Source organism: Sceloporus occidentalis, unplaced genomic scaffold (genome assembly GCF_023333645.1).
Source record: "Sceloporus occidentalis isolate IW3139 unplaced genomic scaffold, rSceOcc1.0.p SCAF_15, whole genome shotgun sequence".
Classification (NCBI taxonomy): domain Eukaryota; kingdom Metazoa; phylum Chordata; class Lepidosauria; order Squamata; family Phrynosomatidae; genus Sceloporus; species Sceloporus occidentalis.
Window position 1 is genome coordinate 10,558,130 of NW_028316995.1, and position 16,582 is coordinate 10,574,711.

General features: G+C 38.2%; 1 protein-coding gene across 1 annotated transcript in view; it reads left to right on the forward strand.

The window, feature by feature from the left end:
- LOC149303228 (neuroendocrine convertase 2) overlaps positions 1-16,582 on the forward strand; it is a 63,013-nt gene that overhangs the window by 17,399 nt on the left and 29,032 nt on the right. Inside the window, exon 2 of the mRNA XM_089481388.1 lies at positions 2,479-2,583. Within this exon, the coding sequence (XP_089337514.1) occupies positions 2,479-2,583 (105 nt within the window). The remainder of the gene's footprint in view (positions 1-2,478; positions 2,584-16,582) is intronic.

Here is a 16,582-nt window from a genome sequence, read left to right on the forward strand (position 1 = left end):
ATGTATAGATCAATTGAAATTCACTTGTGATCTCAGCACTGAAGGTATATATCAAATCAACAGAATCAGACATACAAATCCTGTATTTGCAGGTATACAATAATAATATATGAAACGTAGCATTGCAGGTATAGATCAAATAAATACAAGGAAACAGCATTGCAGGTATTAATCAACTGAACAAGACATACAAACCCTGTATTTGCAGGTATCCATAAATAATGTATGGAAACATAGCATAGCAGATATGGATCTACAGAATAACACAGAAACCCAGCTTTGCAGGTGTAGATCAATTGGAATTCACATAAAAACACAGCATTAAAGGTATATTTAAAACCCCCTAAATTACACGCACAGATCACAGGTTGCAAACCCCAAAGCCAGCCCTGGCATCCACACTGCCCACATAGAACCTGGCCAGCACCCATATAACACACATAAGATTTGCCATCTTTGTCCCATATACACCCTGCCTGTGCCATCTTGGTGCCCAAGGCTCAAACATCCTGCTAGTGCCATCTTTGCCCTTCCACAATTATACATCTATGATACACACAAACACATTAACTCATGCTCTCCCTCATTAAGACAATTTATCCACATATTAACTCATGCTCTCCCTCATTCAGACAATCCATCCACATATTAACTCATGCTCTCCCTCATTCAGACAGTTCATCCACATATTAACTCATGCTCTCCCTCATTCAGACAATTCATCCACACATTAACTCATGCTCTCCCTCATTCAGACAATTCATCCACATATTAACTCATGCTCTCCCTCATTCGGACAATTCATCCATTTTAAGAAACTACGCCCCTTGGAGCTTCAAATGAGGGGCTACATGTATTTCTAGGACAAAAGTTGAGTGCACAAATAATGATGGAATGCGTCGCTTTGGCTAGAAAATATGTTTTTTCTAACCATAGCAACATGTTCATTTGTGTCTTGCGCACTCCAGGTTTGTACTAGAAACACATACAGCCCCTCATTTGATGCGCCAAGGGGTGTATGTGTTTCTAGTACAAACCTGGAGTGCGCAAGACACAAATGAACATGTTGCTATGGTTAGAAAAAAAAATGTGTACTTTTTGTGCCATAATTTAACTTCTTATGTGAGCAGTAATGCCACGTCAAGGCTTCAACCCTAATTACTGACCATTCACACGCCTTTCATATCGCCATTCACTCACAGAAGCACACGCCATTCTTTCCATACATTCACTCACAGAAGCACACACCATTCTTTCCCCTTACAATCCCAAAGAAATGATGGTAAAGGGAGAAAAAAAAATCACTTTTACAGGAAAAATAAGTCTTGCAGTAAAAATGCAAGGCGCTGCAGGGATGAGATGGTTACTCACTTACCGCACAGGCTAAATGGCTGATTTTAATAATATTAGCAGTTCATCAGGATTTCAAAAATTTGCTTCCCTCAACCGTTGGCTAAATTTAACCCCATGATCAAAGGGATCGTGGGATTAAAAATTAGTATCGGCCATTTTTAAAAAGGGAATGTGACTTTTTATAGCTAGATGATCACTGTGGTAACATTGGCTACCACAGTGATCATTTAGCTAGAATACTTAAACTTTATTTTTTTTTAAAGTTAAACTACTTTATGTTTAAATAATTTAATTTGGGGGTCTCTAGGTAATTTTGATCTTTTTTTATCTGCCTTTAGAGACCCCCAAATCATATTTTTACAAGCTATATATATCGTTGGAAAGGTGAGGTAATTACCTTTCTGAGATACAGGCATCTAAGCAACATGCCCCCATACCTCTTTAACTGACAATTGTCAGTTGTTAATAAAGTTGCGCGGTGATGTCATCGTGTCATTGCGCGAGACGTCACCAGCCGGATCGGGTGGCCCCAGTGATGCCCTTCAGTTTGAGGGGCAGATCGCCGGGGTAGGTGGTGATGGAGGTCCACAGACCTCCATCAAGGTAGGGTATTGCTAGTGACGGCATGGTGCCGTCGTTAGCACCTGACTGAGACTGCTAGCGACGGCACCATGCCGTTGTTAGCAGTCAAGGGGTTAAAGTCCCATTGCGGGACTGTCCTGGGTGGCTCCAAATTCGGTGGGGGGGCAACAGGGGGGGCAAGGAATTGCCCCCCTGTAGCGACGCCACTGGCCTTATGTTTACACCAGTCCTGTGCTTGAAGGCCTGTTATTTGTTTGGCAATTACTATGAGGATGTTAGTCATAAAAAGTACTGCAAATATTAGAATATTCAAATGTTTTGGTAGTGGCCATATGTGGGAACTTCCCAGGGCTGGCTTCAAGAAGCTCTCCCTGTTTAGGAGATTATTTTGGATGTCTAAATCATATTTATATAAATAAAACACAGTAGTCTTCTAAATGTTTTACAGATAGGCATCAGTCGGTCACAGTCACATGCAGAACCTCAGTAAAGCCATGACCCAAGATACACATATAACCAGATCCCTGTTTCTGTTTTTTTTAGCTACCATTTGCTGATAATTTACATCATTTCTTTGGGAGTGGACCACCAAAATCTAGGAGAAGACGCAGTGTCAAAAACAGGGAGCATCTGGAAATTCATCCAAAGGTACAAATTTCACAAGATAAAATTATTTCTAGAGTCTTTAAAGTGTTGATGGGTAACTTTGGGGATGCTATATATGTGTATTTACCGAACTTTGGTAAATTAGGCAAGGCCACTTAAAGGACTCCAGACCCCCCCACGAATCAGACAAAAACTAAGCAAAAAGCTCAGAATTATTGGCTGAAATACATGACCTTCTGTTCTTATATTCTATGGTTTAATCTCTTCCAGCGCTGGCAAAGCGGCTGATACTGGCTGCTCGGATCCCGGGCAGACAAGTTTAAGCCAATCCAAGGTTCTTCTGTGCATGGTTTTTAATCAATCATAGGACGGAAGCTTTCAATAGACAAAGGACAAAGCCAATGTTAAGAAACATGAGCTGGAGAGGGACTGGAGAACAGTATAGTACATCATTATTTCATTAAAATTAATTAATTAATATTTTTATTAAATAAAATAGTTCTTACTATGCATATATAAATATATATATATATATATATAAATATAGGGAATTTAGTTTATTACTGCATTAGTAAGATGGGGGTTAGGGTTACTTAGTATGACATTTTAGAGTTAGGGTCACTAAGTAGGGGATATTAGGTTTAGGGCTACTTGTAAGTAAGCTGTGTTGGCGAGTTGGGAGGCATTAGGCCGCACCAACATCATCAGATGGGCACTGGACTTAAAGTGCCAAGGCCACGCCACCATCGCCAGCGTGGCCCTCATTAGTAAGTAGGGAGTTTTATTACATTGATTGAATTTTATTTACTAAGACTATTAAGTTAGTTTAGATAAGCAGCATGTTCCTTTAGTTAGCTTTGTAAGTTATGAGCTGTGGATGTTTTGGGGAAGTTGCTGATTTTATTAATTTTTTTTTGTTAGATTATTTGGTGGGTGGCTGATTAGATGGGTCGGTGATTTCTCAGGTGGCAAGTGCTTGCCCAAGGAAGACTATCAGTATGAGAGATTTGATAAAATTTACCCCCAAACTAATTGTGTGGAATAAGTCTCTGAAACAAATTCTAAGGTTAAAATTGGAAATGTGCATTTTTCAATTTAGACCACACAATGTCCCTTAACGATGACAAACTTATTCATGTTGGACATTGATGAACTTGAGTTGTTAGTTCTTGAGTTGTTAGTATTTTTGTATGTGCATATATACAAAATAGTGAAATTGAAATGCATTTTTTTCACCACCAAATTTGGAATATGTTGGTGTGGAAATGGCTGCATAAAACATGCTAAAGCACTTCTAGATAAACACCTTGGATTGACCAGTTTTCAAAAACTGTTTTGAGCTGAGTTAAACTATTGAACCACCATGCTGCCTCAATTGAGACACAGGCCCAGTAAAATGATCAGGAAAAAAATGGAAATGTGCATGTTCCAATTCAGACTGTGTAATGCCACATAACCACGCCAAACATATGCACTGTGTTGAATTCAGGCGATGTTGAATAATGCAAATTGTGAACTTTTTTTGTTCCTGCATGTGTCCAATCAGAGAAAATTGCAATTTTTTGAGACTAAATATTATTATCATCATTATTTATTGATTTATGCAGTGCTATCCATATTCCATAACACAGCATTGTGCATATATTTTTTATCACCAAATATGGAAGATAAAACATGCCATTTACGCCAACAAGAACTTTTATTACATTACATTCTAAATACATAAACATTAGTATGTATGCCCCCTTTGTAGCTATGACAGCTTCCAATCTTCTGTGAATGTTTTCCACAAGATTTCGGAGTGTTTTTGTGGGGATTTGTGCCCATTCATCCAGTAGAGCATACAGAGACGAGAAGGCCTGGCTCGCAATCTCTGTTCTAGTTCATCTCAAAGGTGTTCGATGGGGTGAAGGTCAGGGATCTGTGCGCACCAGTTAAGTTCTTCCACGCCAAACTCATCCAACCATGTCTTTATAGACATGCTGGAATAATAAAGAGGCCTTCCCCAAACTGTTCCCACAAAGTTGGAAGCATAGCATTTTCCAAAGTGTCTTGGTATGTCCTTTTTAGCAGGGTGGACCAACTACATAATGCCTATGTATTTTGAATGTTATGTCATAAAAGTCCCTTTTGGTGTAATGGTCAGGTGTCCCAGTACTTTTGTCCATATAACTTAAGCATGTCTGTGTCTCTGCAAATGTATTTACTTTAGGAGAGGGAGCCATGCACGAAGTAAGCCTTCACATTACCAAGAAGAACAATCATTGTGCTCCTGCTTTGCAGTACGTCACGAATTTATGACACAACAGCAGATAAGCAGGAAGTTTTTCTCATTGTTAATCCATGTCAATTTAGACTACAAGTAGAAGGGACTGAAGCTCCCAAGCTGCTGAAGACTCAGGGCCGACAAAAAGTCCTTTGTTTTTAAGCTACTGATTATCAGGCTATGTGGAACTCCAATACATCTCACTTTCAATCCAAAATATTAAGAAACTGGTATGCAAGGATGCAGTATTTTGATTGACGACTAATTATTAGTCGGGTCCATACTAAGAACATGAAGGGATGATATTATAGTCACATTTACAGTTATACTGTGAAGACTTGTGCCCAATCACGCTTTTCTGTTAAGAGAATCCCTGGCAACCAGCGTTCACTTTTGAAAAATAAAATGTGAACAAGTACTTTTTGTGAAAAGTGTTTATTCAGTTCACTATGGCATTTCTTTTCCGAAAGCATTACATATTCCAAAATGAATATGAAATATTACACCTCACATTCTTGATAATGTATTGTGTCCACTTATGAGCTTGTTAGAAACAGTTGGAAATGTTTTCTTAAAAGGTATTTGCATTCTGCAAGGAAAATGATTGCATCTTTCAGAAAGCATACAAATAAATGCAAACAGAAGTCGAGAATAATGGATAAATTTACTTGCAACTATTGTGTGATTGTTCTGATTAGTATATTGTGAAGGTAACAAACAAGATTTAAAAAGAATTCTGCATGTGATTTTAAATAATCACATTATACAAAATAATAACTTGTTTTGTTTATTTGATGTATCTTTCTCGTTCCACTCCCTATTGGACCGGGAGCGGGTTGGCTGGAGCTAGAGACAGGGTAGCCACAAACAAGGGTATTGCTCACCTTTAGTGTAAGCAGAAAGGTATGGTAAGTGGTTATTAAGTGGGGGAATTGAACATATATGTCATGTAATATGTAATATAAAGTAACAAAAATGTTAACATTCCCTTTTAGAGTATTTTTTTAACAAATGAATGGTAGAGCAAATAAATGCATAGAGCGGAAGATTATCTTTGACAGGTATATCCATTGACCGGAATATGTAACGCAAGATTACAACATCTTTCCTAGATTTGATACTTTATTTAATGGAGTGACAAGAAGAAGAACACACTACTGCTAACCACAATGCTACAGAATCCCCAAAATGTAGGCCAAATGTAAAGCTTACTGGAGTGCATGCTAATCAAGAAAACGGCACGTCATCAGAAAACCTTTAGAGATTTCCATGACCCATAGTTTCATATATTTATTTCAATTTATCTGCACTGTTTTACTATATAAGTTTTCATATCCTGTACTTACTTTACATAGTGATTTTGACCCACTGGTGACAATGGTTATACTCTGTTATTCACATATATATATATATATATATATATATACCATCTGAATAGAAAAACATGAAATAAGAGTAGTAGTTTTATTTGTTTTACCTATCTTACTATTTACTATGAATGGCAAACATTGGCAAGTTTTTCCAGTGTGAAGTGCTGAGTACGTCACATGCAATGCATAATTCAATGCGTAAGGAAACTGAAGACATTTCTTTGATTTGACTATACATTATACTGGGCCAGCGCAGTTGCAGCAGAAGTTTACTGGACCTTCTTCAGTTTCAGTTTATTGAAACTATAACTCTCCTGCCAAACCCTCCCTGTACTAAATAAAACCCATAAAATGATGAGTGATTTATTCTGAGTGCAGTGATACTGGTTGACATGCTTTCAATTTAAAAAGCTCAGTATTATCATTTCTTCCAATTTATGAAATACAACCAGGCTAAGAATTTCCAGGTAAACTGTGATTGTGGCAGCACCCTTATATTAGGGGCTTGTTAATTAAAGTTTAATTCAGTCAAAGAGGCAAGACTATCTATTCAACATAAGACCAATAAATAGTAAATGAATAGCATCTCATAAAGAAATCAAGCTACAAGTTAAACATTGCATATCTCATGTCACCTTTGTGTATAGTTCAGCTCAGTTGATGTTAAGTTGCTAGCTTTATATAAAGAGTTAACGGATCCAATATATGGTGTTTATTAGACTTGTGCATTCGTCTTCGGACGAACATGAAAACGAACACGAAGAGTGCGTTTTCGTGTTCGTTCCGAAGACATGCCGAAGAGAAGACGGCGGCGGTAAAACGTAGGCGAAGACGAAGACACACACCACGAAGATCTTCGTGATTGTCTTCGTCTTCGTCTACCATTCTCCCCCCCCCCCTTCTAACTTACCTTGTCTTCGCTGCATCGCGGCAGTTCCCGGAAGTGGAAATCCGCAGGTTCGCCGTCACGGGTTACAGGGCAGTGCGAATGAGCCTATTGGTCGCCTACAGGGACCTCCTCTGGCATCAACCAATTGCGTTGGTGTTTTAAAACCTCAATGCTGCAACTTACCCAGCACATCCCACTGGTCTCCCTCCCTGTTCAATTAGTTAAATGTCCGTACGAGCGACTTTATTGGTCGCTCGTACGGACATTTAACCCGGCACAGACTAACTAATTGAACAGGGAGGGAGACCAGTGGGATGTGCCGGGTAAGTTGCAGCATTGAGGTTTTAAAACCCCAATGCTGCAACTTACCTTGCAGATGCCACTGGTCTTTAACTAATTGAACAGGGAGGGAGACCAGTGGCATCTGCAGGGTAAGTTGCAGCGTTGGCGTTTTAAAACCTCAATGCTGCAACTTACCCGGCACATCCCACTGGTCTCCCTTCCTGTTCAATTAGTTAAATGTCCGTACGAGCGACTTTATTGGTCGCTCGTACGGACATTTAACCCGGCACAGACTAAAACCCCAATGCTGCAACTTACCCTGCTGATGCCACTGGTCTCCCTCCCTGTTCAATTAGTTAGTCTGTGCCGGGTTAAATGTCCGTACGAGCGACCAATAAAGTCGCTCGTACGGACATTTAACTAATTGAACAGGAAGGGAGACCAGTGGGATGTGCCGGGTAAGTGACAGCACCAGGAGCCTAAAAGTCTGTACGAGCGACCAACAGAGTCGCTTGTACAGACTTTCAAAATCCCAATGCTGCAACTTACCCGGCAGATCCCACTGGTCTCCCTGTTCTATCAGTTAATAAATGCTAGAACAGGGAGACCAGTGGAATCTGCCGGACAAGTTACGGCACCAGGAGTTTAGCAGTCTGTATGAGCGACCCTGCTGACGACCAATAGAGTTGCTCATACGGACATTAAAACTCCTGGCGCCAGAGCGGCTTTAACCCCATATTAACCCCTTACCCGGGGAAAACGAAGAAAAAACTAACACGAAGAATGTCCACGAATATTCGCCCGAAGAGAAGACAGGACCAGGCGAATATTCGCGGAATAGGACGTTTTTTTCCCCCCTGAAGACGAGCACGAAGACGAACACGAAGAGCCCCCTGGTGCCCAAGTCTAGTGTTTATCCCGGTTTGATTTTACCATGTAAGTTATTGGTGAAGTCTAAGTTTGCAGTAGATTTGTTTGCAAGTTCTGTTGGTTAATCAGTATTGCTGAGTTCTAGGTCAGCTTGCCTTCTCTTGAGTTGACTTACCTGGAACCATGCTTTTAGATGTTAATGGGATTTTTAAAAAATAGCTGTCAAAAGCAACAGTTCGAAATGAAAAATAAGTGTTTCTTTTCTTCATTTTTTTTAATGCATTTTATAGACAGTAGTTTCCCTTCAAGGCTGTGCATTAGCTTGGTGATAGGAGGCTAGCATAAAACAGTTTGCAAGGTAATTATTTTCAAATCCTATACAGCAGACTGTAACAATAAGAAACATTTTGGCAGTAGAATCAATGGACCAAAAAAACCTTTTAAATAAATGCCTGCACTTGAAAAATATAGATTTAGACAAAGATTGTCTTTGCATGATCAGAGTGGAATGCATATACTTTAGAAATAATAGGTTATGACCTATAACAAGTTTATTATCTCGCATATATGTCCAAATGCCTCTGTTGTTATTAGTTAAGAATGTCACAGGTTCCTGTGCAGGAGAATGTTTAAGGCAGGGGGCATAGGTGGGATCTTTGATGCTCAAACATGTTTTATTTCATGTCTTCCTACCTTCTGTTTGTACCCCCGGTCACTGGCATCCACACTGGCATATATTTTTTCACACTAACACACATGCACACACACATATACTTACTAAGGCACACACTTACACCCTACACACTCATGTTGACACATACTCCCTCTCACACGCACTTGCACATACATATATATGCTCACAATCAAACATTTACACATTCATGCTCACACACACTTACACCTACATGCTCACACACACTTAAACATCCATGCTCAGACGAAAACACTTACACATCCATAAGGAGACATTGAGACAGAGTGTGAGAGGGAATGACCATGAGTGAGTGTGACAGAGTGAGTGAGAATCTGAGAGAGTGTGAGGGTGACAAGCCCTCAGGCTTTGATAGCTGTGCGGTTGTGCCGTAGATCGGAGGTCTGAATAAAAGAACCTTGATTATAGACAAGGTAGATGATTTTTTCTGAAAAGAAAAACTTGTCTTATAATCGAGCAGATACACTAGTGTTAGTTTTGATTAGTTTTCTGCTGTGTTTTGCAGGAACTGGATTGCTGATTGCCAGTAATTTTCTTGACTGTCAGTAAAAATCAGTTTTAACTAAACAAATAAGTAAACTTACCGTAAATAAGACTTGAGATGTATTCACTGAACTGGGAGTTTACTGGACTTTTTAACTGACTGATTTCATGATTAATCATAAAGGACATGGCTATTATGAGAATGATAGCAAGTCATGAGGGTGAGGCCAACCAGCAGTGTTGTTAGCCACATGATCGACGGGGCTAGCCATGGGAGGTGAAGGGGAAACATGTCACCTTGGGCTGCTCTGATGCAAACATATCAGACCATTACCAAAGCATGTTTTTCTCTTTAATTTGTTACTAAACCACAGTGTATAGAGTAAAAAATAAGCATTTACCCCATGGCTAGGTCTTTTCTGTATTTCATTCTATTATTTCATTCTCTTTGCAGTTAGTTAATATGCATGGAACATTAACTAACAATATGGAACAATATGCATGGAAGTTTTTCCCAACTGTTATCTTGGATCAGTCTTTTTTTTAAAGAAAGATGTCTTGGTTGAAATAACCAAAAGACCCATTAATTCTGCAACCTTCACTCAGACGGTTATACTTTTAAAATATGGTCTGAAGGGGGAGCAAATGGGAATGATAAAACCTGAAAGGTTCATTAAAAAGTCATAATCGTGCGCATATTCCACCTGGAAAATACAATATTTTAACCAATTTCTTGTGTAGCAGTCAGAGAAAGACCATAATTTAAACCATCCACAAAGAAGTGTCAGTATAAGAAATGTTCTTTGCAGTGCAGTGACAGCACTTAAACTTTATGTTTTGACATTTTTCCTTGTAGCCATTTAGAGCTTTCCGTTTAAATCCAGCAAATAGAGCGCATTGCGAAAAGATGTTAAGGTCAAACAAAGTTTATATGCGTTACATAGCGTGTGTTTTGATGTCAGGAATGGAAAGACCTCTCTGATTGAGCACTTGTTACTGTATCATTATATTATATACTGGTCTAGTTTAAATTATGACCTTGCATGTTGGCTGAAAAAACAGGATTCTACAAACAAATATGGGAAAGATATTTATCAAATGATAAAGTTAGATCCAAAGTAAGTATTGGGTCTATTTACTTAAGTGCAATTGAATGCCCGTTGGCAGTGGAAGCGAGTTAGCACAAGTTGGACTACATTTCAACCTCACATATTCACTCATTCACACATATTGCATCAAATTAGGTCAACTCTAAGTTGTATTTAATAACTTTTGAGCGCCTTCTAAATTGTAAAGGCCAGCTGGAATTGAGTTACAACTCATAAAGCCAAGCATTTATACAACAAAACAAAAAGTACATTAAATATACTATACTATATATATATATAACAGAAGAATCCCAGACTCACTATTATTCAAGGTGGACTGCAGAGTAATCAGAAGTGTCAGCATAAGAAATGTTCTTTGCGCAGTCCCGCAAGGCTGCCTTCGTGTTGCTCCCTCACAGCCTCTCTTACATATATAGTTCATAAGGTTGAAAAAAGACCTAAGTCCATCAAGTTCAACCCTTCTACCTAACCTTCCTATTCTTGATCCAAAAGAAGGCAAAACAACCCTAATTAAGCTACTTTGAATTCTGCCATCAGGGGAAAAAAAAAATCCTTGACTCCAAGAAGCTCTAAAATATTAATGTTATTCTATTTATAGCCCTCTTCTCTTGTTCCGCCCAGGAACACAGCGGAGTCACGGGAAGTGACATAAAATCACGTGACTCCGCTGTGTTCCTGGGCGGAGCAAAAGAAGAGACGCTGTGAGGGAGCAGGCAGGGGGGCCAAGTCCATTCAATGTACCCTTTGGCTCTCAGAAGGATGGAATCACTTTCTTTGGTAGCAAAAGGGCACAATCAATTAAAAAAAAAGCAGAATAAAAAAGGCACCTTACCCAAGTGATCGGAAGGAATTCCATTACAGAATTTTTCCTGAAAATTGAATCAAATACAGATTTTTATTTCTGACTTCCTGAGAATGTTTAAAAAGAAAAAAGATTTTCATCTATTCCAAATATTTTTTTTTTACCTGAAACATGCAGCTGCAGTTTTCCACCTTTTATTCTTGTTACATGGAAGCAGCCACTAACACCGTAACAACGGTTTATTTTATCTCTTGTGCTTGTCAATATACTTAATAATAATAATTTCACAAATTGTAAGGAAGAAAGTCTAACCTCATGCATGACTGGTAAAATTACATGTTTTTATTTTCTCAATTATAATTACTAACGTGACCCTGCATATACCGGTATCATTGATTATAAATAGTCTCATAATAGTCTCCCTATTCACTTGAATGCAAAACCAACAGATTGGAGGAGCCAGTGGTGCACTCAAGAAGATAGTTGTTACTAAAATATGCCATTTTCTATGTTGGTTCATCGGGTTATTGTAATATATAATGGTAACTTGAGCGGGACATAGCAACTTGTAAAGCAGTATTGATTATTTGGCTGAATACCTTCTTCAGTCATCTTAAACACATTAATCATCAGACTCTTTTTACTCCGCAGTTTCTGAATGTCACTCATTTATAGAGCACATTAAGTGGACTGAAATATTGATCATTTTCTTCGTTTTGGGATCGATTTTGTTTACTAGTTGCTGAACGACACAAGGGCCATATGCAATGATAAATATGCCAGATGCTGTAGCCAAACAATTATTTTTTGCATTATATGTATCTGTCTGGCTAAAACAAACACATGGAGGCGTAACCTCTTAATCTTCCTTGATTATACTTTAATAGTGGCTTTTAATGATATTTTACTAAGACAGTTAACCCTTTTAATATCAGAGGAGTGAGCACTCCTTTTTTTTCCTTCAGTATACTGGAAACAACAAAATTTACATCAAAGGGTAATGAAATCATATGCTTACATTAGTGTATATTATGGTTGTATCAGCATATGAAAATTGTGTAATACTCTGAAGGCCACTTTGACATTTGCTACTTCTGTACAAGAGCTGCACAAACTTAGGTTGATAAAAATTGAACTTAATATTTTTATTGTACTGTTCTCTTCGAAGATGTTTCCAAGAAGATCAAAAGGAATAAGGTCCACTCAAAAAGATTTAAAAAAAACCCAAAAACAAAACTAGAGATCAAATGTTGGCAGCCCTTTTGTTTTGCCTTTCGCTTCATGAGGATTGCTGATATGGTGCATGAGAATACACAATCCCTAGTTTGACTCTAAGATACAATATGTCAATTTGAAGTGAAATTTAAGTGGCTTTCTAGCAGAGAGTATGTTTTATTATTTTTAGGAGCCTCAATAGAGAATATATATATATATATATAGATAGATAGATAGATAGATAGATAGATAGATAGATAGATAGATAGATAGATAAATCTGCTGAATGCAGCAGCAACATGAAAAATTACAGGCTCTCCTTAATTTTGTATTAAATGTCCCAAATATTTTAGATTTTTTTGCTTTCTTTGTTTTTCTTTTGTCTTTTTTTAAACATAATTATTAAACGTATGTTTAAAGGGGTTACCACGTTTCTTCAATGGTTCTATTTCCAAGAAGATGAAGCAAGTCAAGATGGTTGTCAAGTAGATTTTTGTTATCTACAACTGCTACACATTAAATAGAAATTGGTCCTATTGGTTAATAACATTAAGAGGTAAAACATTGGCTCCTGGTGCCTGTAAAAAAACACAAATGTCTATTAGTGTACAACGTGTCCCTTTGCAACTGGGGATAATGTTATGTATAAATCATTTTTGCCAGCAACGTGATCATGAGCTACACATGGACTGCAAAGGAGCAAATTACCTGTGCTAGATGTATAATCAAAGGAATCTGTTACCTAACCAGGTTAACTGTCTCCCTTCTGTTTAAATATCCCACATATTTCAGGGTTGATCTGATAAGTAACATGGAAAAATTGCATGCATACTATAAAGCCTTGGGCTGATTTTCAAGGTTTGGTCCCTTAGTTCCAGTAAATGGTAATGTTAATGCTACAGCATACAAAGATTGTGCCCCTGTGCACAAAGGAAAGGTCCATAAAGATGTGGTTTGATGGGTCTGGTGTAGAGGAACTCGAATGGCTTGCAAAGATGAAATGCCCATGATTTTGAAATGGAACGTCCAACAAGCTCATATAGGTGTGATGGTCAGTTGTCCACATACTTTTGGTCATATCCTGTATATTTCACTGAAAGTGACTGGTTGCAAAGTAAAGAGTTGAAAACTCATGGAGTTGTCTGCACTGCCCCAGTTGTATACATTCAGTGCAAGGTGCCTCATGATATATGGGGTTAGCAGAAAGTAGAGAGAGTAGAAAGTTGTTCCTTCAGCAGTAGAATCATGAGGGGGTTCTTGTGAAGTTTTGGTTTCCGGTCACCAACTTCATGATACATGGCCAACCCCAGTGAGCATCTATGTATGATGCAGAACTAGCAGAGCTGTCCTCGTAAAAGAAACTTGTCAGTGATGGCATTAGTGAATGTGGTTAGCTGAAACAAAATTCACTTGCAAACTCTCTTGACATCAGAAAAAAATTAGAATATAGCATGTTATTTCAATAGTCTGTCTTTAAACATGTTTTTGTGTGTGGAAGTAATTTATGGTCTGTGTATAATGATACATTTTACTGTCATAGTCTACAATATGTTTAATGATACTGTGAATCAATAACACTGTTAAGAGACACGTCTCTCTAAATATCTATAAAAGAATGCAAATGTTTCACTGTTTGATTATGATATGTATATGCACACTTGTAATGGACATTCTGTGCAAACAGAAATATCTATCCTTCATTGATATACAATCAATGCAGGTCAAAGCTGATCCAGAACCTGTATGATAAGTGCAAGGGCCCAAGATCCAGAACCTGGTCTCAGGAGGGGCACTCACAGTGACACAACCAGACACTAACATACACACACTAACACGCCTTGACACTAACACAATCAGACACATTAACTCACATGCACAAAGACACTGACACTAACACACATGCACACAGACACAAACTATCATACCAACACACAGACTAACATGTGCACATTAAAATACACAAATTCACACTAACACACATGCACACAGACATTCACACACACCTGGACACTCACAATAATATATACAGGCACCCATGCTAACACTAACACACACACAGACATTCACACTAATCCATACATTCAGACACACACTAACATAACCAGGCACTAAACACTAACACACAAACTAACACACACAGCCAGACACTGACACTAACATGGATAACAGATACACACTAACATACTCAGACACACAGACAATAACATAGACCTACCCAGAAACTAACACTAACACAATGAGACACATTAACACACACACACACACAGCTGGAGACATACACTAACACACTCAGACACTAACATAGACACATTAACATAACCAGACACCCACACTAACATACCCGCACACACAGTAACATGCCCAGATATACACACACACACATAAGCACACATACACTAAAATACACAGAAAGCACACACATACTGTAAGCAGACACACACGACCATACCAAGCCAGACACACATACACTAACAAACGCACACACTAACATACCCAGAAACAGACAAAACAAGCAAAGACATAGGGATATACAAACTAACACACAAACTAACATACCCAGACTCACACAGTCAGCACACTATCATACCCAAACACACTAACATATCAACACACACAGTTACCACAGTAACATACCCACACACAGTCACACACAGCTCACTTACCGTTCTAAAGCCTCAGCCTGTCCTTAGTGCATACATATAACCCATGGATATATCAACCCTTTTTTCCTTATACTTAAGCAATCATTTAAAACAATATCTATCCACATGCCCTTAAATAGCTGCCTCATCCTAAAATATTTGTGATAATAGCTTTGTAGAGAAACTGTGGGGCTTTAAAATTCTTTAGTGCTAGATGATCATGGAAAGTGTGATGAGGAACATTACACATTCTAGGTGTGCTGAAAATAGAAGCGGAATGTTATCAAAAGGACTGTGAGATTTCAAAGCGGGTCAAGAGAAAGACATTTTGCATTTGGTGGAGGCAGATATTTTGCCAGAGGTGGAAAGTATTAATCGGAATAAGGCAAAACTGGATTAGTAAATACAAGTAATAGTAAGACAGGTAGTCTTCTTTCAATACTGGATTCAATTCTTTTTTCAGATTTGACAGCTTCTCTTTAAATAGAATAGAAAGTAAGGTTAGAAGGCAGAATATTGCATACTATAGTGAAATAGAAAAGCTTATAAGAATATCTTGATGTCAGGAATGAGAGTTGGTAAACCTAATAGTTAATATGGACACCATGGTTCCTCTTTTAGTTTATTAAGTCTACAAGCTATTCATTTATGGCTAACGTTTCCCGAGAGTAACCCTGAGCTGCTTAAAGGACCCACTTGGCCCTTCTTGCGTGTGAAACGTTTTGATGTTTCTTACTATCTTTGAAACTGTCCAGTTCCATAAAAATGGAGTATCAGTGCTTAATTGACGTTAATTGACGTTATTGGAGACTCAATGCCAGCATGACTCGTGTAATCCAAAGAATTGGTCACTAAATGGTGATCAATCACTCCCATTCAAGTTAACCAAAAGCTGTCATGAGTGGTTTATTTACTAAACAACATTGTAGTTGTGATTTTTACTCTAGCTTTACTATTCATTATGAAGGGCCAACACTGGCAAGCTTCTCCAGCATTAAGTATCACTGATTTAACTATAGATTATAGATGTCCAACTTGTCGTGCAGCAGAAGCACACATGGGTTGGCTCTTCATTGTAACATAAAGGTTGGTGATCTTTGCTTTGCTTGACAGAGATATCTCTAGGATAGAATAGCTAAGGATACTTTCCTCATTAAATACTGTACATTTGCTTTCCTTTGTTGCATTTCATCATACTGTAAATAATAAAGAACAGTATAGTTAATCACTGACACAAGGCTGCAGGGTGCAAACAAAGTCTTTTTGTCCAATAGACCTCTAAATAAAACTTTGCCGCTGAGCATTTTCATTGGTAAATGAAAGCCACAGGAAACCTATTGTACTTGTTCAGTTTACATTAAGAGTGTGTCTAATGAAATGGTTATTTCTGGGACTTTATAT